Source organism: Alosa pseudoharengus, unplaced genomic scaffold, assembly GCF_046254945.1.
Source record: "Alosa pseudoharengus isolate Yale_2024_CS ecotype anadromous, Long Island Sound unplaced genomic scaffold, YU_APseudo_1.1 YU_APseudo_1.1_scf_11, whole genome shotgun sequence".
In the NCBI taxonomy this organism is placed as follows: Eukaryota; Metazoa; Chordata; class Actinopteri; order Clupeiformes; family Clupeidae; genus Alosa; species Alosa pseudoharengus.
In genome coordinates, this window is record NW_027468576.1 from 3,099,540 (window position 1) to 3,127,158 (window position 27,619).

General features: G+C 39.7%; 1 protein-coding gene across 3 annotated transcripts in view; it reads right to left on the reverse strand.

Moving 5' to 3' along the window:
- Positions 1-27,619, reverse strand: part of ap3d1 (adaptor related protein complex 3 subunit delta 1) — a 74,392-nt gene that overhangs the window by 32,738 nt on the left and 14,035 nt on the right. For all 3 annotated transcript variants that reach the window (XM_076277770.1, XM_076277769.1, XM_076277768.1), the window contains exons 2-9: positions 15,384-15,479; positions 15,072-15,152; positions 14,431-14,511; positions 13,980-14,087; positions 13,232-13,361; positions 8,914-9,053; positions 5,957-6,030; positions 5,805-5,854 (exon numbers count right to left, since the gene is read on the reverse strand). In XM_076277770.1, coding sequence (XP_076133885.1) covers positions 5,805-5,854; positions 5,957-6,030; positions 8,914-9,053; positions 13,232-13,361; positions 13,980-14,087; positions 14,431-14,511; positions 15,072-15,152; positions 15,384-15,479 — 760 coding nt within the window. The remainder of the gene's footprint in view (positions 1-5,804; positions 5,855-5,956; positions 6,031-8,913; positions 9,054-13,231; positions 13,362-13,979; positions 14,088-14,430; positions 14,512-15,071; positions 15,153-15,383; positions 15,480-27,619) is intronic.

Sequence of the window (27,619 nt, forward strand, 5' to 3'; positions counted from 1 at the left end):
CTAAGGGCCAAATAGTATTAGTCTTTACTAGGGTGTCACGATTCTCCAAATCATTGATTCGATTTAATTTCTGATTTTAAAGACAGGATTCGATTAAATTTTCGATCGTTTTTAAATATTACTATTAATGCATTCCTTATGTTGTTTACTTTTTTGGCCTTTTCCTATTCTGTTTTGGGGGGATTTTATTTTGAAACCGTTCCTACCGCGAGGTTGTAAACAGAAGACAAAGGGTTCCCGCAGAGTCTTAAAAAGTCTAAAATTCTGAACTTTAATTTAAGGCCTTAAAACGTCTTAAAAACGGCTAGATTTTCATCCGAGGACTTAAATTTCATTTAGTCAGGTCTAAACAGTATTTTACCATCGTTCATTTCGAGAAACACTGGCCGCAGAAAGTTATTACAAAGTAGCAAAAAAGTATTGAGTCATAGCCAGCAAGGCGGAGCTCTAGCGTCTTTGCTACTACAATTGACCTATCGCAAGCCCCGCCCATCGAACGCGGATGAGCCAATGGCAGTCCAGTAGCTTCGCACATGTAGACAAAGTCCGACAGCTTCACCTTACGGCTCCATAGAAATGCTATGGTTTTATGGAATTGTATAGTGATGTAAATTGAAAAAGGACAGCCAACCGACATGTGTGGGATTAACGCAACACCGATACACAGAATAATGGCTTTCAGTCTTGATAATGCTTTTTTGGAATTATGTTAAATTAGATTAAATTCTCTCCTCCCAGCTCTCCCCTATTTTAAGCAAAGGGTTACTCCTTAGCAAACCACAATGAAACAGTGCTCCACCACATCTATGGATTTAGCCAAACAGTTTGCTCAATGTAAGTAAGATAAACAAGGTTGTTTATTGTTCTCAGCACTGCCAGCATTGTGTATAATATTATTGTCACTTAGAGGAGACTCGTAGACAACTAAGGTTAGCATAGTTAGTTAACCGCTGCTAACGTGCTAGCATCGCCTTGTCAGAAAAGCATGGGGCTGTGCCAAGGGGGCAGGCGAATTCCCGGAAGTAGAAAATCAATGGAGGCTGGAGGGACCATTTCTCTGCTAACCCCCATAGAAGCCCATTCATTTTAGGATTTTTTTGAAATACCATAACTTCATTTAGCATACATCCTGTGCCGACATTGTATTATCTACATGAACAATACAAGGCAAAACACTCGACTATCTCGTACGTAACGTTAGGTTCCTGTAAGAAGAATGTTAAGCATGTCCGGTTGTAGGGAAGCTAACGCACTGTAGGGAGATAACCGTATTGTCTGGATAAGAAGCTCAGTCCAGCCAGCACGGAAACTCATGAACAAAGCTATGTAGCCTACAATACCATTGTATGTTGAGGTAAAGCATTGCATAGATGCAAGTAAACCTAATGAAAAACAGCACTAACGATAATCATTTCAGAGGTTTTCGATGGATCTGTTCGTCTATTTCTTTTACTGTCTATGGGCTGTGCACTGTAGTGTCACATTTATTCACAATAAATTAACAAAGTTGAAGTCGCTCTGCAATGTAGACTATGTTTCTGTTTATGTGCAGTCCATGTTCCCTACATGACATGACCTGGTGCCCTTGTAATATGCATGCAAGTCTATCTAGCAACTATCGGAACGGCCCCTATTACCACCGGTCCCGTGTTTCCGTCCTCTTGCGTGTGTGTCACTTAATATTAATTTCTATACAAACCAAGACGGCGGATTCCTAAAGAAACACAAGCACCCACACCATTGGTGACAATGACATTTTACCGTGACTCAAAGAGCTGTAAACAGTGTTGTAAGGCTGCATGTACAAATCCGCTTGGAGCACTAGTGGAATTTTGAAGTAGCGACGAGAATTCTCGTTCTAACCGTTCATGTGCCGTGTGAAAGGGTGGAAGTAGACTAACCTCTGAGCGTGGTAAACACGAGTACAAATATGTCTTCTGAAGGCTTAAACAGAGCCCAGCCAAAAACTCCAATAAAATTTGTATCAACTTTGAGGGACAGCTATGACCATGCAGGATTATCCAGACCAAACGTGACGATTTTGCTACATACTATTTCTATTTATGTACCAGCATGCAAAATTTGAGCCTCCTACATGGTTTAGTTCTTGCGCTGTGGGCTTGTGAACTTTTACAAAAAAAAGAGCCCGAACAAAATCGACACCCACCTCCCCCTGTAAAACTGGCTGTATCTTGGAAAGTATTGACCTTACATAAGAGTAATTTTACAGTGTGTCTCCTGGGTAACATAGGTACACCTGGTATTTTCAGAATTTTTTGAGACCTAAGGGCGTGGGCCCTGGTTGAATTGACGTGGAATGACCCTATCAGTCTTCCACTAGCTAGCTAGCTAGCATTAAAGGAATTATCCGGAGTAAAATGCACTTTAGATCGATTTACGGATGATTGGGGGTACATACGTTGAGTTGACATCAAAATCATGTCATTCGGATGTGTTTTGAGAAAGTTCGATTGTACCGTTTTCAGTCACACAACTGGTAGCCTGGAAGTGAGCAGGGCATTTCAATGTCGCCGCTACAAAACGCTATTTTTATACCTCTTCTACAGTTCCAAACAACATAACACTTACGTGGTAGTGAGTAGAGGGGCCCTAAAGCCAAACCGAAGTATCCCGAGGTCTTTATGTGGTCGAATAGAGAGTCCAGAATGAATTTCATCAAGCCAGTACCTTTCCGGAAATGTTGCCATCTTTGCTGTAGGAGTCTTATTGCTGGGTGTATTGTAACACGCTCTGGAAATTCACAATTTCGTCGCCGTTTAAAAAAAAAAAAAAACATGAATGTGGACTCTCTATTCGACCACATAAAGACCTCGGGATACTTCGGTTTGGCTTTATGGACACTCTACTCACTACCACGTAAGTGTTATGTTATTTGGAACTGTAGAAGAGGTATAAAAATAGCGTTTTGTAGCGGAGAAATTGAAATGCCCTGCTCATTTCCAGGCTACGAGTTGTGTGACTGAAAACGGTACAATCGAACTTTCTCAAAACACATCCGAATGACATGATTTTGATGTCAACTCAACATATGTACCCCCAATCATCCGTAAATCGATCTAAAGTGCATTTTACTCCGGATAATTCCTTTAACGTCAGTGGTTTTTGCACAGTGATTTGCACGGCTACTCGCCACAACTGCTTGTCACCTTGTATGTATTCCACCCCTCCATAGCATAATTAAGTCCCTTTTGAGAGATTCTGGAGGAAAGTAAATCCTTTTTCGACCAAAACGTCCTCAAAGCCTGCTTTCATATACTGTCAGCTGCCATTGTCCACAATGTATTTCTAATCAAGTCTGGTTTGTTTGTCCGAGTTTTCACACGGTAACAGTGGGGGGCGGGGCTTAGCGACAGGTCAATTGTAACAAAACCAGCAGAATGCTGCCCTCAGAACGTTGGTTCGGTGTGTTCTTTCTGGGGGATATTGGTGTTGGTACGTACGCAATGATAAATCTACAAATCCCGTGATAAATGCAATACCTGCCTGCAAATTACGTCTGCGTCTACTCAGAGTTTGGAAAATGGGAAAGTGTACTTTCAACGAGACATGGCTAGATCACAGCGATTTCCACTGTCGGTTACAAGCGGTAGCCTACCCAGCTCCAGGTATGAGGCTCGCTGCAAACTTTGCAAAAAAACTATTCAATAAGGGACTCTGGGTGTGAAGGCGCTGGAGTCACAAGCCAGATCAGAGAAACATAAGCTAGAACCCAGAACCTAGCCGCTAATATCAGTTGAAAGCTCCGGTTTCGACATCTGTGTGATTTATGTGAGAAAAGTACTCCGTGAGCAATTCAACAGAGAATAATGGATGTGAATTTGAACCATATTATTAATATATTTTTTAGGGGGGCTTTTGATTAACTTAGGGTGGTTTCAGCTCCCCCAAAATACTGTAAACTTACAGTAAACATACCCCACCCGCACATATTCTCATGCAAACACACACACGCGCACACACACCCACACACACACACACACATACAAGTGCAGAGAGACGCATGTCCACCCAAAACACTTTCACACCCAGTTTCAACTCCAGTCTCATTTTTGACTTCCTTGATGAAATCTATTCTATTTAAGGGGAAGTTTGATTTAGCCTATTTTCATTTTGGGGCTTAAGGTTTAGGGCATTTGGCACGTGACACAGATGTTTTTCCTTGAGTATACTACAAGTGAGCAATGTCAAAAGTAGTTGGGTTGTAGACGTTGGGTGTGGAAGGTTACTAGTGTGATTGCTTTATCTGTAAATTAAATGAATGCTTTTTCAATGACTTGATGATTTTTTCCGATTTTCTTTGATTTTAATATTTTTTGGCTATGCGTCGTGTAGGTCTTAAATTTCAATCTTTATGGTCTTAAAATGTCTTAAAAAGGTCTTAAATTTGACCTACTGAAACCTGCAAGGACCCTGCAGACATTAAATATAGACGTGAACATAGTGAAATGAAACAACACAGAATGATAATTTGATTATTTCAGCACATTCTGAAATGTGCATTTTATGCCTTAAAGTAATTTTGGACTGTAACTAGGTTATCATCTTTTCACTTGCTAAGTTGAGTAAGTTAGTGTTAATTGATGTGAATGAACGACAAATTACTTCAACAACAGTGATTTCAGAGTAGCAAGAGGGGCTTCGATTTTGGTCGATTGATGGCGAGCAGCCTAAAGTGTTGACGCCGCATTTCAACACGTGTGTGTGTTTTTGCATCTTGGCATGTATACTGAACGTGACATTGGGGGTTTGGCTACATCGTCGATTCTATCTTTGAGTTCGAAGTTCGAGAACGAGATGTAATTTTGATTGATTTCGACTTAAAATCTAAATCGTGACACCCGTAGTCTTTACATACAACTTATAATGGGACTATGTGTACACACAATCCTAGAATTTTACACTTTCACTAAATTTTCCTCAAAAATGGCACATATGTATTTCAATGATTTGTCAACTTAGTACTGGTGAAAACTGACAATGAGTTGAACTGCTATTGGGTTATTCCATGTCAATTCAACCAGTGCCTCCCATTTGACCCCATCAGAATCGTGCCCAAACATCTCAACATAAGGTCTGTAAAAATTATACCTCCAAATTTTGGAGCCATCTTGATGACAGATGACAGGCTACTCTAGGTGTTATCATATTTGAAATAATCAAATATGTCTTAAAGTTAAGTTCATGAAGTAACTTTGTTTGCTTTCATTTGATTCCCAATCAAGATACACTGCTAAAAATGGCTTTACATTGATGGATCTCTGGAATGTTTAGAAATGCAAAATAATGATATAATAAAATAATAAAGAATTATTAAAAAACATCATTTGTGATAAAATATGTGATTAATCACAATTAACTATAGAAATTCTGTGATTAATCTTGATTTTAAAAAAAATAATCGTTTGACAGCCCTAATTTAAATGCATCATCTGGTGCACTTTGAAAAGAAATTCAGAGGTTAGACTTGATTATTTTTATTTATGGATAGAAATATTTGTGCTGTATCCTAAACTATTTTGCAATTAAGAATTGTAACCATGCAGACACAGGTGGAATAGTTATGATGATTGCAATAACTTTACAACCACAAACATATTTGCTGACTTTCACAGTTCAGAAATGGTATAAATAAAGTAGTTACCATTTCAACTGGTAAAGGGTTGTTGTGTGATGACACAGAAGGTTACAGTTTGGTGAGCTAACTATATGTTTTATAGGCTGTAGTTATGCCCCTTGAATAGAATAGCCATAACCATTTTTACACCCAAAAATTCTGCACTGACCTGCAATAACGGTGTTCACACATTCGTATAAAAGGGACATGGCAGAAGTGCTGTGACAACATAAAAACAACAGAAAAAGAGGTAGTGTTACATATCCATCAGGCGTTTTCATAGTTAAATGGGCTATAGGATGTCACTGTCAATTGAGGTACCTGTGAATAAGGTTGGTGAGCGGCTCTATCAGCTTCTTCCCCAGCCGTGGTTCCAGTGGTGTGAGGGCACCGAACTGAAAGACAAATATCCTCTCATAATTATCTTGTCAATGTATGTCTGCTTATTTACGCTATAAAACTACAAATTATGTTCAGCACATCTTTAAAGAACAACTAGAGCCCAGTTTTTAAGAAAATGCTAATTGTGGAGGGCAGATATTTCAGTTCACAAATCCTGCCTCTCTTAGTTACTGTTGATATGTCTGTCAAACATTGCAGAATCAGAATATGCAGAACACCCTAAATGTTGTAGATTACCTGAGGAAATCAATGCTACTCTGTGAAATATATGTTCATTCTAAAATTAAACCAGGCATAGCAAATGGGGTTATTGTAACAACTTTTTTTTTTTTTTTTTTTTTTTCTTTGAAGTATATTTTTTTGGGCTTTTTTCGGATAGGACAGTGAAGATAGACAGGAAGGAATGGGAGAGAGAGATGGGGTGGGATTGGGACATGACCGCAGGCCGGACTCGAACCTGGGTCCCCGTGGGCACTTGGACCCGTACATGGTATGGGCGCTGTAGCCTGTTGCGCCACAGCACCCCCCGTAACAACTTCAACTGGTAGAGTGCACACTTCCTGTGAAATCCCATCTACTAGTTCTAAAACACAACTAACTTAACATTATGGGAGAATAGTAGTCTTGCGCTGTTCAATAAAGTCATTGAATTACAGATGGAATCTTGTCCAATTCCCAAGGCTTTAAGGCAATATTAAGGTCACAGGTTTACTGTCACGATTGTAGTTTGCTTCTGTTGGAACATAGCTAACGTTAACCCATAATGACTGGTAGTTAACACAGGGATGGGCAAAGTTTTTGGCTCAAGGGCCACATTTGGTTTTGAAAAACTATGTTTTCTATCATTTAAATGACAATAATGATGATTTAAATGAGATATCAATAATCAACAATAACAAGCCAGCTGTAACCTGCCGCTCTCTCTCTCCCTCTTGTGCGCGCTCAAACGCGTTCCCAATTAAATGGAGTAGCAGAACGTTCAAGTTATATCTGCTGCAATGAGTATCTTCTATGTAGCATTCTGTTTTCACATTGACATTGCAAAACTTTCTCTAAGAAGAGTGAAAAGCAGTTTGCAGTAAAGCTAACCACAACGTCGCCTATCGCAAGAAAAAAAGAGCGAGCAGCCTATGATAACCTAATTAAATGTGTGTGGCGTAGGGCTGGGATAAACGATTATTTTTTAAACGATTAATCTAGCGATTATTTTTTCGATGCATCGATTAATCTAACGATTCATTTTTTCAGTCCGATTCGATTTCGATTCGATTCGATTATCGATTATCTCCCCATTAATTCACTAATAGCAACTTATACATGTTTATTTACATATCTGAAAGAAAAAACATGAATTCTTTAACATTGCAATATATGTTTATTGCTCTTAAGATTCCAAAATAAAAGACTGAAGTGCAAGTACAAGTGCAAAGTAATGCATTCTTAGTCAGAGGTAGCATTCAATAAAGTTCAGTAGGCTAGTGTATGTCTAATTGAGTGCCTGTCATTTTAAGACGTTCGTGTGGGAATCCTTGCAATTAACATTAACACAGTTAAAAGGCTGCTGATGTGTGGATGCAATTCATAACGTAGTTTGTTCAAATAACAGTTCGTACTTCTCCTTTGGACAAGCACTTTTGAGTCTTGGAAAACACTTTTCCATTTCCATCGGGATTTTGCAAACAGAGTCAATAAAATGAGCCCTGCATGAGTAATACAAGCAGCTGCAAGTAAGCATGCTAAACTTGACATCCAAACAGTATTCTAATGTTAGCTTTGAGATAGGGCTACTGCTTGATTGCATACTGTAACTTAACTTCGTTTAGTCTCCTCAATGTACTATGTTGTGATAAGACCTTAGCAGAGTTTACTTTAACTTTAATGCAGTGGTTTTGAACAAATTTGCGCAGCATGGTCACGATGCTAAGCGGATTTAATAGCAATTTAGCCCACTGTGTTCTATGCAGTGCTTCTATGTGGCAACAACAATCCTTCAACAATCGTGAATATTTTGTTAAAAGCACATGCAGAGGAGGAGCAGCAGGCTCGTTTCGAGAGAGAACGGGCGGGGCGAGGAAAGGCTGTGTGAGTAAAAAGTGCAGCTCAATTAAATTATTTTATCTTATCTTTAATTTAAATAGCAGGCCTACAACATAGAACATCAATGTGTGGTGGCCGGTTTTGATTTCGTGGTGCCCAGCCACAGATTAGTCAACGTATGGAAAACACTTAAGGTGTAAAATTAAAAATATTTAGCAGCACACGTTATGCTTGACGAATCGACGCTCATATTTTGCGTCGACGTATTTTTTGCGTCGACGTCATCGATTACGTCGACGCGTTGTCCCAGCCCTAGTGTGGCGGACCGGATCCGGCCCACAGGCTGTAGTTTGCCCACCCCTGAGTTAACAATAATGATAGCAGGCTAGTTATAATGGTTATCTCCAAGCCGTGAAGCTGGGTGTATATTGAGTGTGTCTCTTTTAATAACGTTGTTTGGTTAATGATACCTTTTTGTCAATGATAATCAGTTTGCAAGTGAGTGACTGTCATGAACACATGACTTAACTAACTTAACCCTAACCCTAATCCTAACCCTAACTTGTTATGACAAAAACCGAATGTTACTTAATAACAGAAGTGTTATGTCATAAACATTTATGACTTGTTTATGACACGTTCATGACAGTGTCATGTCACTCTTATGTCGATACTGTCAAGTAAAGTGTAACCCATTTTTATTATGCTGACTAAAAGGGTGTGACAGCCAAAGTCAAATTATTGCACCGAGGTCAGGTGCTTTCAGGTGAGAAGCATGAATGAAAATGCCTGAATGAACACAGAATAAAAAAATCACATGCACTTCAGTCAGGACTTACCAGTTTAATGATTTTAATCAGTACCCAGTTATTGGTGGAAGAGGTCATCAGCTTGAAAAAGAGGGGAGCCAGAGACAAGTAATTCTTAGGATTTCTTCTGGCCAGCTCACAGATGACATTCACTGCTGCTGACTGGACCCCTGGCAACAAGAGAGGCACTGAGCGCTTTGATTGAACTCACAAATGTAATCATCCAGTAATCATACCAGACCTAAAAGCCAAAGCACTTTGCACTTCATATAGAGCTGGCAGATACCGTCCAAAACATAAAGCAGTACATACCAATTTATAGTCCAGGTAACAAATCACTTGACGCAAAAGCACCAAAATTAGTGTCTGTTTAGGTGTCGCAGACCTTTTAAAAAAAAAAAGCTGCACACATTGTTGTCTACATCCTGGAATGTTGCCGCGATTGATATGTGTCTGTTTTTCTTATCATATTTTAAGCACCACCAGTTTGCCAAGTGCTGACCTACCGAAATAAGTTCTAATGCACATCCGAGGGTTTGGGGTTGTCGCGCACTATGCAGAAGGTTACTCTTCAGCTAATACGGTTTTCCAGAGAGAAGTTGCATGTTCCGTCGCAGACAAATGAATCCACCATGGACGTCAATTCCGATGTAAACATACTGTGCAAATATCTCAAGTCACTGTAGTACGTACGGTAGGCTATTTGGAGGTTTCTTTATCTGGTAAGTGAAATCTGCATTTTCTTGTGCTTGCTTGTGCCAAGGCTATATATAGGCTACTGTATGTAGGCCTATTGGTGTTGTGGCGTGGCTATGTTGTAAGAATGAGAAATTGATATAACGATGCTTTTGCGCAATAAGCGAAAAAGAGCAGAGATAAAATAAACAACAATGCGCTTTTACTGTAGTGGAGCTTACGAGATGGAAACGAAAGGGAAAAGGCTTTTAAGATGCCCATTTAAATTGTAGCCTAATGCACTCTTGTGTGTTTTAGCATAAATCCGAAATAAAGAGGAATGTGAGGAAGCTCCTATTAACTGTAAAGAATGCATCTGCAATCTAAACATGAAACACAATCGCTGGAAACACAGCTAAGGTCGGGAGACGTTAGATCAGAAGCAGCAAATGTGATGTCATCTTGTCTGCAGTCGTTCATTCAAGATCAACAGAGAACGCAAGTAACAAACTCTTTGAAATTTCAGTAATTGTAATTCCGTTACTTGATTTACAAAAATACTTAGTTACATGCTCATTACCACTAAAAGTAGTGGAATTACAGTAACGCGTTACTTTAAAGGAACCGTATGTAAGAAATATATTTCAATTAATCATAAATGTTACAATTAATGATGTGTCACTAGACATTAAGAAATCATGTTCATTTCAAATACTTATATCACTGACAACAGTAGTCCGGCCAGGATATTGTCATTTAAAAAGTGAAGTTGCAGCCCTCAACTGATGCTGACGTTGTGTTTTATCATGTCATGTTGTGTTTTGGCCTGATGCACCACCCTCTACCTATCTACTAATCACAAAGTCAGTAGTGTTTCGGCATCCGGGTTGGCAACCTCGAGTCAGGGGGGAGGGGGAGGGGATACAGCGCTCTACAGTATTTTGAAAGTGATTGCAGTACCAGTTTTGGCCACAATCTTACATATGGTTCCTTTAACACATTACTCCCAACACTGGTCATTCTATAATTCGGGATACATTTTGCGTCTCCATGATAAAGATTTAGTTATTATCAAAAAAATAAATCATTATGGAATCAATTTTGAACAATTATGCTAATAAAACAACCTTTCACCAATAACAATGCTTAATATTTATTTTAGACCCAATTTATCCACAAAATATTAATTACATGACTTCTAACCCCATATTATTGACTGTCTCCGACTACAGATTCATTCATTCAAATTGACTAAACATAAAGTTGTCAAGTTTAACAATCTATTTTTGGAGATTCATTTACTAACAGTTATAACAGCAGTTACATACAATGTCTATTTTCTGTATTATGTGAGATTTAAGTTTTAAAAAAATATCATTTTTGTCCGTCTCAAAGTTCTTGTCAACTCTGTTATAAAACTGCTTATAATACACTTTTTCCACAAAAGACTTTGAATATGAAGCATGACGCCTACACAGATGTCAATTCCTCTGACAAGAAACTTTGGAAAGGCAGTGAGATATGTTAAGCTTCTGCTCTCATTAATTTGAACAAAATGTTGAGGATACACCAACAGTAGATTAATTATTCGTCAACTCTGTTATTGCCTTACTGGAGTAAAACTCTCGCTCAATTTTTAAAAAACAATAATATGATTAAAATCCATGAAATTCTGGTTTGTTTGAATCGGCGTTGGCGTTAACTTTGGAGGAGTTGGACTTGTGCTTTTCTTTGAAAGTTGAGCAACACAATGCACTTAAGTCATTCCTTTCGAAGAAGGATGTATTTGCCGTTTTGCCGACCGGATACGGATATGGTCGTAGCGCTGGCCTATTGCATGCCTAGGCAGTTTGAAAGACAATTCTCTGCCCGCCCCTTGGATTAAGCTAGGTGAATGGGTCGATTCCAGACTATACATTTCAATGATATAGGATGGCCTGCCAGGCTAGAGCTAAACCACAAACTGATGGAAAATGTCAGCTCTTACTGTCAATTCTGTTAATTCTGTGTTAATTCAGTGTTAATTCTGCATAGATTAATGAGAACAGAGTTGACAATGATGTGCTGTCAACTCTGTGTTCAATAGCCTCAGCAAATACTTGTCATGTTAACATGTTAAAGGTCCAGTATGTAGGAAATAATGGAAAATAAACTGTAACCATTCCAAAAATGATCACCATATGTTGTCAGAGAATAAGGAAACACGATGAATTGAAGTAATGGCTTATTTGACAACATCACTCTAACCTGTAAAACCCCGTAAAACCCATGAAAAAAAATGAGTTACGGGGCGGAATCTCTTGGAATTTTCGTTTATGTTTTTAACGATTAATTCTAGAATAGTGTATTAATAATGGGCTAGCGCGTCCTCCTATTTGGGTTGCCAAATTAGCAAAGGCCAACTGTCAACAGCTGTCAGTTGTAGGCCCTAGTCATGAACGCCTACGAGAGGCAGGCACATTTCCAAAATTAAAACAAGAAACAAATTAAGTGGACATCGGAGGAGCTTCCCGAGATGGTGACGTCTTCGTCAAACGAAGAATATCAAGTCTGACGCAGAGCTGGCCATATTTCTCCACAACAGGTAGCCTAGGCTAAACTTCATCTGCATCGCTAACTTCAGCTAAATATGTTACGTTGGTTAGAGAGGTATTTTTTGTTTTCACTGTTTCCGTAATGTGTAGCTGGGTCATGGTTAGAGAAACGTTAAAGCAGCTGCAGGTCAACTAATGTTAAGTCTTAATTACATCTGGCAACCCAGAAGAGGTTCGCGTCTGGTAGTCTTGAGAACGTTCACCAGTGTTTTGATTTTGGCCTGCAGAACGTTCGGTAACAATCCTACAAATCGCACCTTTAAACTCATTCAGTTTTTTTGGTTTCTCTCTACACTTGAAATGTACCCCGAATTATAGAATGACCCTAGCCTGGGTTTTCCCATGCTGCCTTGCGCGCGATTTTATTCACGCTGCTAGGCAGCCTGGATTCCATGGACTTCGTTTTCACCTCAACGAAGGATCCAATCACAGAACGGAAGGGGGGACAGCAAGACGATGACGACACACCGAAGCGGTTATGAACTACGTACAGACGCATTTGATAGACATTTGTAGCGCCCAATAAACGGCTCTGGGCATTCGTAAACCACGTTTCAAATACGAGAAAATAAACGTGTAGTTCCCAGACCCCATCTCAATGAGATGAGGTCTGACGTTAGCCAGGCTAGAATGACCCATGTGTATTATAAACTATGATTAAACATGTATTATAGTATTGGCATAAAATGAACGGAACAAGACAAATTAATTCAATAAACTGTTAATCCCAATCATTTGTATGACATTTAATCATCAACTAAAATTTCATGATTGTGGTTTGTTCATTGGGCAACATCACACCATTGTGGTTGTCTCACTGGCTTCACCTGATATAATAACACTTGCATAGGGTTTTAAAAGACAGCGGGTAAATTACCTCATGGTGTTGCTAACAGACCTCTGAAGTTGGCCTACAAAAAGGACCCAAAGCTGCCATCTTTGCCCATATAAGGAGATTCAGGTGCTAATCAGAGCTAACTACCTATTGCAAGTTGCACTGCAAGGTTGATTTTTGCTACTCTAAAGCTAAGTTTGCCGTCTTAACACACAGCCTCAGAAACATATATTTCTTCATTTACCAGGGTCAGGGTCCTCCAGTTTTTCTTTGAGCCTGGGGAATGCTGGACGCAAAGACTCTGGGTACTTCAAGAACACCTTGTACATGATTAGCACAGCTTTCTTCCGGATGTAAGGCTTAGTGTGGGACATCTTGTTGGGAAAAATTGCAACAAAAAAAAAAATATTCACTCAAAAACTGCTCATAATAGTAACAATATCAACAACAGATAAGAATCAGGACAGACAAACAAACAAACACACACACACACACACACACACACTGCTGGAAGTGTGGGAAGACTGATGGAAAGGCCTTCTAGGTGACATAGCATGCTGCTTGGTTAGCAGAATGCAATATCCAAAGCTGAAAAGATGGCTATATTATACAAGTACAGTGTTTTCCATACGTTGACTAATCTGTGGCGGTGCGCCATGAAATCAAAACTGGCCACCACACATTAATGGCCTATCCCAGATAGCAAAATCAGATTGGCTCAAGGGCACTTCAGCTGTTCCTACTGGTCGGAGTTCAAACCGGTTACAAGTCCGAAGCGCTAAACAGTAGGCCACGGCTGCCCCCATATATTAGAGAATCTAAAATTAAACAAATATTCAGCATGGCATTTGTCTACATTAATCTATAATGTAGAAAAGCATCTACAAAAAGCAAAGAATATGAGAGAGATATGCCCATAGTCTGGAGTACTACTCAAAACATCACACACATACAAAGTAAGATTATGAATATATATATGAGTAAGTGCTCACTAGTGTCATGATGTCATTAGCCAAGTCACGAGCAAGATCTGGGGTCACAAAACAGGACAAGCCAGTCAGGGCAACACCAGTGTCATACTGATTAGGACTACTGAGATCCTGGGTCAGAGAGGAGACAAAAAGAGAAAAAGAAAAGAAATCATGAGATTTCGTCAAACAGCCCATAGCATTTTCTGCTCCTTTAGTGTTACAAGAGGTCACATTGAAAAAAACATTGGAGATGACAATACAATATAGGGATCGTCTAATTGTATTTTTAAATAATTTTCCACTGACAAAGCTCATAATGAAAATAACAAATATTCTAGAGATACAAAGTTTTAATTGTACAAATAAAATAACTACACTGTCACGTTTATGGCTAGCCAGTCCTTAAAGTCAAATGAAAAGCCTTGAGAAAGCTGCAAAAGTCTTCATCACAAAACAAATGAGAACTATTTACCTTACGAATCTGATTGGTCGTCAACATGATGACATCAGTACCCTCATGAAAACACTGGGAGGCTGCCAAATAACCAATCCTCTGTGGAAGAAAAAAAATATTACAGGGTTGTCAGTGTGATCAATTCTGCAATTTACTTTTCAGATCATGTAGAGGCAAAAATATGGAATCACTTAATCCTAAGGAAAAAATGATGGAATCACAAACCTAAAACAATCATAATTAGTACTTTGATGCACCTCCTCAGGCGTTTATGCCTCTAAGGTATAGAGTTCACTAATGTAGAACAGTACTTTTCGTCAATCAGGTTTCAACTTGCAGTTGACAGATCAGCTTTACAGGATGGTGCCTTGTCATGCACAATTTTCTTCAGTTTCCACCACAAATTTTCAATAGGATTGAGATCCAGACTGTTTGCTGACCATGTCATTGACTTGATACATGTCTTTCCTGAAGAAATGTTTTAACGTTATTTGCTCTATGGCAAGCTAATTTATGGCACATCTGTAATTTGTCTTTATCTAAATAAAACAGCTGAATAAATATCCTGAGCGGTGATTCTGTAATTTTTGCTAGGGGTTGTAAAATTGAGTTCAATCTTGCCTAACATAGAACACATGTCAAGAATGTAAAGTTCTTACCTTAAATGTGAATTTAGAGGAGCTCATCACCTCAACTATGTTAAAGGCAGCCCAGCTGACATCATAGCCTAACATCTGTAACTGCTCACAGAAAACAGGGGGTAAATATGGCAAACATTACATTGAATCTATGAATACAAGGCCATCATAAGTAAATTAAGAATGTGCATTTAAAATGGCATCTATTTTTGATAATTATGTGACTTATTTATTATAAGTGAATCTTATGATAACAGACATCATATAATATTTTGTCTGCAGGCATCAGTCTAACATACTTAATTTAGTGTGAAAGTGTGAAAATGGTCTTACGTAGGTAAGTTTGCAGACAGCATTGGCTTTCACTGCAATGTTGTCTTGTTTCAGCTCCTGCTTGATCTCATCGATACAAGTAGAGATGTACTTAGCCTGCCAAAAGAGGAAAGAAGTCTGTAAAAATAAATAGGCACTGAAAGACAATCAACAGTACCAACAAAAATATCAGTGGTAACACAAATGCACCCACCAATGACAGAACACAAGGGGTACAAAAACACATCATACCAATTGTATCATGCAATTCAATACTCAGTATGTGTACTATTCGGTACAGTTTGAACACTGTGGCGCCATGGCAACAAACTTCTCCAGCATCTTGAACGATAGTAAAAGAATGAGAACTATAATGATAACTATAACAACATTAGTGTCCATACTGACCAACGATAGGGAAAGTCTCTCCTTGTATTAAAGAATGTGATGTTTAAAATTTGATAGATTCTGATTGGCTGTCAGCTTTTACTCGTTCTCAAACTCGCTGCCCAATGATATTGTTCTTTGTGTCGTTATCGCTACAGTTTATGTGTGGACGTTGTCATTCAAATTAGCCAGAGCAATACTTTTTTGTTGTTTTCATGATACAGTAGTTGTTGGTGTGACCATAATTAAGTTCAACCATTAATTCTTCACCATGATACACTTTAAATGGACTGACATTAATTACCCCTGTGTATGAAATGGCGCTATATAAATAAACTTGCCTTGCCTTTGAACAGTTAATGATTAAACATTGAACTATTCCCATATAGATTTTCAGGTTCCTACTAGCTACCCCACATGTAATTTGTGTATAATTCAAATGGCTAAAAGAGTTTTGTGTCACCTAGTTTTATGCTTAATTTCTCCATGCCGTGGATGCCTCAAATATTGGTACAACACAACTTCAAAAACCTCCTGAAGACCAAACTCTTCCCAGAGTACCTCCTCTCTTAGCACTACTACAGCCGGTATGCTTAATCTAGCACTTACCACTACCTTCTTTCCTCTTCTGACTATCCCTATTCTCCCTCCCTTGAACTGTTATTCTATTCTATGGGAACAGTACTTGTTGCTGCACTAACAACATCCTAGTGGTACTGTCTCTTTATTGCACCTTTACTGTAATTTGATTGTTGTAAGTCGCTTTGGTTAAAAGTACGATTAAGTACATTAATCGCAATGACATTAAGGACCAAGCATAACATATAAAATTTTTTTTAATTGCATTAATCACGTGGCGCCAAAAGATTTATTTTACACCGTCACTTATCCTGTTATCAACGACCCTCTTTAATGGTTGCTACTATTTTGACCCTTTAATGCACCGTTTCTTGTCCTCAAACTGCCACAAACACTTCCTAGTAGGCTTCTGCCTAGTCAGTAGTCATGTAGTCATGAAGATAATAAACACCAATGCAGTTCTGAATTGCCAGTCGGCTGAATGACGCTTTAAAGCGCTGCGGACACCGGTGCCGACATGAGTGCAGCGCACTCCACTTTCGACATTCCGTTAAATTAGATTCCATTGTTCTCAATACAACTCTGCACACCAGTATCGCACTTTGCTGCCACCACCGTGTAAATTATGATTCAGTACTATTTTGTCGGCGTCGCTCCATAAAATCCATTGTTCATCCAGTGTTTGCCAGTTAAAAACTTCGGCGCTGATTTGCGTGGCAAGTGACAGTGTGCACTTATGTCGGCTCAGTCGACATGGAATTTAAATATTGCCGAAGCACTTCAAGTTTAAGCATTGTTTACACTCCTACACAGTTACACGTGAACTGAACATAGTTAATGGAGATAGGCTATTTCTGTTTGTTATGCACTTTATTGAAAAATGCTGTAGGCCTAGGCTTCATATGTGCATATTTCTCAATATGAAGTCCTTATTTTCAACTGAACTCAAAGATAATGAATATAGGATATATTAAGTATTTTTTGTTTGTTATGCCTTTTGTCATGTTTTGCAATTTTGTGCATGCACTTCTGCTGTAGCATTTATTTCAGTTTATATCGGCTACCGTAAAACTCCAAATAATAGCCCGGGCTTTTATTTTCCCAAATCGCCAAACTGCACCGGCTAGTATTAGAGACAGGCGTCTATATGAGACAGGCCTTTAATTCTCTTTACACAAAACTTTTCCTTTGCAAAGATGGAAAAAATTATCGAATTAATTATTTCAAACACACTGAATGTCTACCTATATGACTAGGCTATCTGATGACAATTACGGATCATCATTCATTTAGTGTTGAGATGTTGTTCATTGAGTGAGATACAGTAAGATCCAAATAGCGGGGATAGCCAGAACAGATGAAACACGTTTTAATTACACGTAATCTACAAAAAGATCGTATCACAATGAAAGCTCATATTTTGTCACTAGCAAATAGCCTATATCGGTCCTTTGTCAAATACAGTTGCATTATCAGCCCTGACCAAAACCGTTCAGGAATTATTTATGCAAAAGTGGAACGTGCTTAATGTTTCATTCTCCCTCCTTTTCGGCAGGAATGAAACAGCATGAACATGAGCATGAGAGCATGAACCATACTGTTTCTCCCATTTTGTATTTGCCAAATTTGACAACAGTCTACATTCAAATCATAGCCTACTTCCAGGCGCACGGGAACATATTTTTGACCAGGGGTGCTGAATAACAAAATAATCATGGATGTCCGACGATTTCTCTCCCAGCATATGATTCGAATTTAGACAGCTAAATACGCCATTTCACCGCCGTGTATGAGTAGGTCTAAGAGTGAGAAGTTTTATAATGCCCTGGGCAGCCACATTCCACTGCAACTATGCGCAGCACTTGCCACTCCGACTCATCAATAAAAACTGTGCGCGCACACAACAGTCCCATAGAAGCGCACTTGACTTTACATCATTAACCTATTTCAGTAGGTTATATAGCCAGAGAATGTCCGTAGACGGGCTCTGATATAGCCTAGTCTAAGGTAAATTCCTTTTCTGACTTCTTTCTCTTTATCGCCATGGCATTTAGAATAAAGAATAACGTTCGCGAACCGTTCTGGTTTTGTTGCCAGCATAAAAACAAGCTTACCATCGGCCTATCCGCAAATTAACACAAGGGATGAATTGAACGATGACTAAGTCGGACATATCGTTCATATTGGAAAAAAAGTTATACAATTTGGAACTCTAGCTCTACCGCAGTCTTTTAATGCCATCTAATCATAACGTGCGCAGTCTGCGCCATACTCAAGCCCAAATCACACCCAAGATTCGCAACGAGATGAGCAGCAACTTGATGCAACATTCTAAAACCTTGCAACTGTGACCAGACATGTGAATGCTTTGCGACGGCTTGTAACGACGTGCAACATCTAATTCACACTGCTGTAACCTCCTTTCGGTAATGGTTTCGTGTCATTGCGAATCTTTAAACAGACGATCTGACGGGTTTTAGAACATTAAATACAACCCGAAACTAAAAAACAGACCGGGCCTCTACTGGAGACCGGCCTTTAACCCAAACCTGTAGCCACGCCAGGCGTTTAAAAGAGACAGGCGTCTCTTAGGGACTCGGCGATCATTTGAAGTTTTACGGTATATTTCTGAATACAGTGCGTTATCTAGAGCCTGCTGCACGTCATTTGAAATTTGATTTGAAATAATCAAATACGTCCTAAAAGTAAGTTCATAAAGTAACTTTCTTTGTTTCCATTTGATACCCAATCAAGATACACTGGTGAGAATCTCTATTAACTATAGACATTCAGAGATTAAAAAAATAATAATCGTTTGACAGCCCTAGTTAAAAGTGTCGACTAAATGCCTAAATGAAATGACACAACATTAATAAAGTATTGAATTTGCAGACAAAATACTGATTCAATCTGATTAGATTTTACTGACTATATTTGACACCAGAACAAAAATAAATTTTCTGATGAGGCAAAATCTATTTGCTAATTTAATACTATGAGTAAGATCCTAAGCACAAACATCAGTGAATCACCACACAATAGCTATATAGATCTTGCATGAGACACCTTGCTCCTTGTCCATCATTCAAATTAGGGCTCTAAATGTTTGTATTTAATGTATTTTATGTATTTAATAAATAAGAAAATGGCTGCACACATTTTGCCATTAGGGATCTGTACCCAACCAAGCTTTATATTTGGTATTAACTTATAGCCCTCAGAAAACATGCAATTGCCCATTGTTAGATAATATTTGTAGAGGAAGCTCTGTGTTGGAAAGTGCGTTCATTCATATTTCTTTTTCTTTTTTAGTTCTCTGACTGTAGGTACAGCGTAAGCATTTTTGGAATGCAATAATGTGGTTTACATCTAATAGTGTCATTTGGTATTTGTCTAGACTATAGCCTAGATTCAATACACACAAAAAAAAAACATCGCTCTGTGGCACATCTTGCCTTATTTCCATTCAAAGATGTAAAGTAACTACCATTAAGTAGAAATACTTAAGTACAGTACATAAGTATGAATGGGGAGTATCTGTACTTTATTTGAGTTTTTATTTTTACTCCTACTTTTACTTCAATACATTTTTAAAATTAAAATGTATACTTTCACTCCACTACATTTTCATTAGCAGCATTAAGTAGAAAATAGGCTAAAATAATGTGCAAATGAAAACAAAAGCCACCGTTTCCATTAAGCATGTTAGATATTTGCAACCAGGGGTTAACTGCTTTCCGGCGGCTCAGAAATAATTAAAAAATAAATAAATAAATAGATTCATTCATACCAACGATAGCGCGATGGTATTGTTAAAAACAAATGGGGAGTTTTCACGTGCACCGTCAAATTGCAGACTGGCTCTTTTTCAGGATCATTCACAGTGTTCAACAAATCAAAATGTGATATCCCCTGACCCCACCTTCACAAACAAGCGTTATCCCCCTCTTGTCCATTCCCAATAGGGCTGTAACGATACACCAACCTCACGATTCGGTTTGTATCACGATCTTTTTTTTTTGGGGGGGGGCTAGACATTTTATAAAAAATAACATTTTAATAGCCTCCCTTAGAACACCAGAGGATTACAATATAATATATCTATTATTTTATATCCTGATATAAAAATATTTTTCTGAATGACTGATGATGCAGATTAGCCTATAGCCTAGGCCTACTATTTTTTTATTACAACTCTACCTCTTTAATTCAGCTGTCTGGTTGAAGCCTGGAAATATTGTAAACAAAGTAACATATAGCTTAGCCTATCATAGTCTACTGATTGGACTGTTCAGTTTCCCCATGTGTGTTTAAGTTTCAAGGTAATACTTGTTCTCCTTGGGACAGGCCCTTTTGGGAAACGTTGGTATTGAGATGATCAGTCAACTTCAATGCAAGAGTTTTAAACAAATATGTGCAGCATGCTAATGATGCTAAGCGAATTTAATAGTAATTTAGCTAGTCGTCTATGCGTCCTTGCTTTCATGATTGTGAATGTTTTATTTAAGTCGCGCGTGTTCATTGAGCAGGAGAGGGAGGGAGAGTGATACTTCTATACTGTTTGGTAAAGTTGCACACATAGTCTACAATGAAAGCAAGGAGAGGTATGAAATTATTATTTATTTATTTTGTTTGTTTTTGGACAACGTAGGCTACCGATAAGTAAAGCGGGATTTGTGGGTTGCTTTTGTGGCCGCATAAGCTGCAAAGCACTGCGTGAAACACTAGAAAGGGTGGGTCACGATTCTGCCTTTTCACACCGCGACACAGTATCGTGGATATGAATGTCGTGATTTCGGTTTCGAATCGTAAATCGTTACAGCCCTAATTCCCAACGTTATGATCTCCTGATTCTCCTGGCTGATTTGAGTGCATCTATCCCAGTTCACGCATGCAGATAAAGTCACTGTGTTTGTAGTTGCTGTTCTAGCCAGAGCAAGTGGATGTTTGAGTGGAGTTAAAGTTGAAAGTGAAGTAATGTTATAATTCCACAATTTAAACAGGACAACAAATACAACTAAAAGAAACAAGGCTCTGAGTTTAGACTATATGCAGGGTCAGTGACGAACATTAGGTTAACTGCAAGGTAGCTGGCTAGCATTCCAGCTTGTCAATATTAACAGAAAAAAAATATTGTCTATACTTTCCTAATTGGAAAACACGTTGGTAATGTAGTGTTCATAACTTCATTCTTGAAGATAGAAGAGGATGAAAATTAGAGAGGATACAAAATGTATCCTATGGAAATGTAGCCTAAACAGAACAGGAAAGAAATCTAAATCATTCATTTTAGATTTTCTTTTAAAATCAGGCCATGGATAGCCTATGTAATCGACCAAGCATTGTTATTATAATGTGATGTTTTGATAATGAATTGGACAATAAATATTAAAGTGTTTTAAAATAAGTTTGGTTTTTAGTGTTATAACACAAGAAAAACAAGGTTGTATTTCATTGTGGTCTCCAGAAATTTTACCATAATATTGTCATCATATCAGAGTAGGACCAAAATAAAACAAATATTAAGTAAATAAGTGTGCCATAGTGACATTATCTTGTCCCAAAAAGTACTGCTACACCACGATACTCAATATGTTGTCCCACGGTGAGTAATTTTTCTCCATTGCACTGACACTGGATTTACCCCACCTGCCAAATCTCACTTTAACCACTGTTTGCAACCCCAAGATTTTCTGGCCTGATATCACCACGGGACACAGAATGAATGACTACATAGTGACAGAGTTAAGACCAACAGGAAAGTTAAACAAAACTTTATAGAACAAAAAAGGAATTTAGCAAACAAAGGAATGTCAGGAATTTAGCAAACAAAGACACATACTGTAGGGGTGTAGCAGTCATAAGACAAGGTAACATGGATATCCCCACTTTGTTTGGCCAGTGTCAAAATCGGTTGCAGATGCAGAAACGGATAGTTACAGTCACAAATTAGTGTGTAGTTCATTTTCTAGTACACCCTTGGTTAATACTTGTGGGGAAGGTCACACGGTGACAGAGTTACACTCTCACTAGATTCTTTGGTGCCAATCAGCAATTAATGAACCAAAATTGAAGAACAATATGTCAGTTTGTATGTGCCTACATGTTCTCCGATTTTGCATTTTAATGTGGACATGCAGAACTACAAACATTTTAACATGATACACACATTCTCTTCCTGTTTAGTTCTCCGATTCACCATGCTCTTATCAAGTGACTCAAAGACAATAAGACAATGATAAAACAATGTTAAAAATCAGCAGTGTAAGTATCCATGACTACATATACAGCTGTTTCTGCATTCTATAATGTTACAGCTGCATATACAGGAGGAAAACTAGTATTGGTTGGGATGGGAAGTCATGTGATGTGTGTGAAACAAAATCAGAGAACTAAGGGAGCAAAATGGCTGGGGTGTGTTTCCAATCAATTCACAGCAGTAATGAAAATTCCTCCTACTTGTTTTTTCAAGTGTCATTCTCTCACTTCTCCCCTCTCTCCAACACAGAGCAGTATAAATGCAATCTTGCTGGTCATGGGTCAGTCATGAGACTGCCGTGAAATGCAGGGGGAGAGGGAGAGTGCAGGGGGTGAGGGAGAAAAAATAAGCTGTAGAGGACATGTCATTTTCATGGCATATACAATTAAATACATTATTGGATACCATTTTCACTACAGCTTTCCTTGTAGGCTATGTAGCACAACACTTTGTAAAGCTAAATTAAAACGACAAACAGCAAAATAGGCAACCAGATTGATAAGATCTTCATGCAAGCGTTAGAGTTTGTAGCTTTGAATTCCCCCCTGCAGACATGGGATTCACTGCACACAAATCTATGGTATTTCAGGTGATTTCATGTGAGATTGTGAATGTGCAAGACATTGTGCTTTGTTTTTTTCTCATTACAACCCACTTTAACTCCACATACTAATTAAATGTTGCATTATGTAGGCTAGGTTTCATTTGTAATTACTTGATCAGTGAATATACATCAAAATCCTAATCAGTTTAAGTCTATTGTTAGCAGACATTTGTTAATTCAGTGTAGGCTCTCAACTTAGCTAATACCCTAACCTGTAATTAATTTAGATGTAACAGACATCTGTCTAGCTAGATTTTAAAAAAATGTGCTTGTCGTCTTCCACTCAAACTTTGTTCAGGCCTCGTTTACATCTCGCACCACTGCAGGAGTTTTTCGGGACGCACTGAATTACCTACCCCAAGGCAGGGACTATTCAACATAGTGAATATTACAGATTACAAAAAAAAAATAATTACAAATGAAACCTAGCTTACATAATGCAACATTTAATTTGAAAAAGCTATCCAAAGGTAGTCTATGGTCTATTGACTTCTGTTCTCTCCATACAAGCGTAAAATAGGCTTAGCTGTAGGGTTGGGTATCGTTTGGGTTTTATCCGATACCGGTGCTAAATCGATACTTTTAAAAATGGTGCCGGTGCCAAAACGGTACCTGAACCGGTACTTTATCTTTAAAATAAAATGGTCTAAAGCATGTATTGCTTTTTATTGATAAGAAAAATTGGAACATGGAACTGTTATATTTAATTTACTATCAATATCATTGCTTCTACACATAATACATTTAAATGTTAAAGCAGCTTGCCATGGATGCACACACAATGGTAAGCTCTGCTTTCAAGTTTATACAGTGTAGGCGACTTGCCATAAGGTATGTTAAAACCACTTGCCATGGAACTGCCCGGTCATGGACAACAGCATTTGCAAGCAACCTAATCTAACGTCAAGGGACTCTGCTTTCAAGTTCATTCAGTGTGTTCCCAAATTCTTCAAGACATTTAATGATGTTTTCCCCCATAACACGCAATCATTTTAAACATGTTACATAATATGCCGGTGTTGAACTGTTTAGATTCCCAGCGCTAGGCATTTTAACAGCAACTGCGCTAACAGGCTACCCCATCAGAGCAGCTTAATTAGCGATAACGTACGGAGATGATTCTGTAGCCTCTTTGACAGCTCAGGGATATCAATGCAGAGGTATGTAACCTACATACGGTATTTGTGTTTTTGCAAGCTAACTTTTAGCATGATCTTCATATGACATACATGAAAGAATGTCATGTCATTATGTTGTTCGGAACACACCGTGAAATAAAGTTCACATTACAACTTTGATCATACCCAAAGTGTGGCGCAGGGCAGCAGGAGTCCTTATCCCGAAAGAGAAAGAGGCAGAAACCATCAGCCAGTTTCGACCAATCTCCCTACTGAATGTAGAGGGCAAGATTTTCTTTTCGGTGGTGGTTAACAACCAGTACATAGATACATCTGTACAGAAGGCAGGTATATCTGGCTTCCCTGGATGCTTGGAACACTCTAGCATGATCTGGCACCAGATTCAGACAGCAAAGGCGAAGAAAGATGATCTACACGTTGTCTTTCTGGACCTGGCCAACGCGTTTGGATCAGTACCACATGAGCTCCTTTGGTCTGCCTTCGAATTCTTCAGTATCCCAGGACACATTATAGCCTTGGTTAAGTCCTACTACCAAGACCTGCAGTTTTGTTTCACCACCACAGAGTTTACCACCATGTGGCAATCCCTTGAGGTTGGAATCATGGCAGGCTGCACAGTCTCTCCTTTGGCCTTCACAATGGCAATGGAGGTCATAATCAGAGCCTCCAAATGGGTTGTTGGCGGACAAAGACTCAACCCCGACTCTCGTCTCCCTCCACTCCGAGCATACATGGATGACATCACTACTCTCACAACTACAGTACCATGTACCAGACGTCTGCTCAGAAAGCTGCAGGAGAACATCAGCTGGGCCCGTATGAAGATAAAACCATCTAAGTCGCGCAGCATTTCCATTGTCAAGGGAGTACTGTCGGACCTCAAGTTCTTCATCGGGGAGGAACCAATTCCTTCGGTTTCTGAGCGGCCAGTCAAGAGCCTTGGGAGATGGTTTGATGCGAGCCTGAGGGATAAGGACCAAGTATCACAACTGCAGAGGGATATAAGCAGCGGCGTGCAAGCCATTGAGAACACAGAGCTTCCTGGGAAGCTAAAGATCTGGTGCCTACAGTTTGGCCTCCTGCCCCGGGTGCTGTGGCCTCTCACACTGTATGAGGTGCCCATCTCAACTGTGGAGAGGATGGAGAAGGGAATTACTAACCACATAAAGAAGTGGTTGGGAGTCCCACGCTGCTTGACCTCCACCGCCCTCTATGGAGAGTGCCTCCTCAGACTGCCACTCACCAGTCTCACAGAGGAATTCAAGTGCGCCAAGACAAGACTACAGGTGATGCTGACTGAGTCCAAAGACCTGATGGTGAGAAAGAACGCCCCTGCCATCACAGCAGGCCGCAAATGGAGACCAGCACAAGCTGTTGAGGAGGCAGTAACAGCCCTCAAACATGCGGACATAGTGGGACATGTCCAGCATGGAAGAGGAGGTCTGGGACTAACTGCTCAGCGTCCAGCCTGGAGCAAAGCCTCAGCTGCTGAAAGGAGGAGGATGATTGTGGATGAGGTTAAAAACCAGGAGGAAGGCATCAGGAGGGCCAAGGTGGTGGCACTTGGGAAGCAGGGAAAGTGGACCAAGTGGGAGAGTGTGGAGGGAAGGAAAATGAGCTGGAAAGATCTGTGGAGTATGGAGTCAAGGAGACTCCGCTTCATCATCAGGGCAACATATGATGTCCTCCCCACACCCATGAACCTCCAGCAGTGGCGAGGAGAAGATCCAGGCTGTGCACTCTGCTCCAAGCCGGCATCCCTTAGGCATATTCTCACAGGGTGTAAAGTGAGTCTTGCCCAGGGGCGCTATACCTGGCGTCACAACCAGGTGTTGAAAGAACTTGCTGCCACTTTGGAACAGAGGCGAACTGCAGCCAAATCAGCAACACCTGCAACACTCAACTTCCTGCCAGCAGTCACATTTGTGCGAGAGGGGGTAAAGGCAAATCACAGTGCACTCACAACAGCAAAGCACTGCCAGTTACACACAGCTTGTGACTGGAAAATGTGGATGTTGGTCAACGCCTTGCCTTTCCTCCTGAGATTGCTGCCACCACTCTTAGACCTGACTTAGTGCTTTGGTCACCATCTGCTAAGAAGGTCTTTATCATTGAGCTGACTGTGCCTTGGGAGGAGTCGGTAGAGGAGGCATACGAACGAAAGCATCTACGGTATGCTGACCTTGCTGCAGAGGCACAGCAGCGTGGTTGGAGGACTGAGGTGCGCCCTGTGGAGGTGGGATGCAGGGGCTTTGTGGCTTCGTCTACCACCAGGCTGCTCAAGGATCTGGGAGTAAGAGGCCAAAGCCTGCGCCATGCCATCAGGGCATTGTCGGAGGCAGCTGAAGGGAGAAGCCAATGGCTTTGGCTGAAGCATAAAGACACCGGCTGGGCATCAGGAGGCAGCCAGGAATGACACAGAGGGGGGTACTTCAGGGACGCCTGGGGTTACCGTCGAGCCTTCCGGAGGCGTCGTGGGCTTAAATCGACGAAACGCTGATGAAGGGGGTGCCCACTTGATAACTCCTCTGTGTCATTTCTGTTGGCAAATCTTAGTACACGCTGGCACATAAAGGATAACTCCAACTCGTCCTGTGTTTCTTCAATCTGCTGATAAAATTTCAAATAAATGCCAGTTAGCACATTAGCAAGATTATTGTGTAAAGTATACTGTTGATGTTGTTTCATAGCCTTTTGCTTGTTTGTAGTTAGGCCTACTGCTAGATTTTGACAGGAGCTCGTGATATTGATTAGCCTACTTGGCATGGGGTCATGCAAGCGGTCAAACACTGTCCACTAGCCTGGTGCACCCCTCTGCTTTAAGCTTATACATCTAGTGTTTATGTTAGCTAACTGTATCTGGATGTGTTGCTATCAGAGCAAGACGTTAGAGATGGTGCATGACGTGTAGTGATACCTCGTATTTAAAAAAAAAAAAAAAAAAAACGTGAGATTTAAGTGGCACCGAAATCCACGTTGTTATTCGATGTAGTTACTACCGTTTGCGTCGGCACCGGTGCCATATTAGAACCGTGTTTCGGTGCCCAACCCTACTTAGCTGATGCAAAAATGTTGATATTTAAAACCAGCACTGATATTTTTCGCCTCCAAGGTGGATTGACTCATTTAGGTAGTAAGAATGTTTAGGTTACTGTAACTGAATGTAAGCAAAATTATAATAAAGGATTTAGCAATGGTGTATCAGTGTGGGGAGAGTATGTGCTGCAGCTGCTGTGCCATTTTAGTTAATCTAAATAGTGTTGCGATAGTGCAGCAAATATGGGTAGGT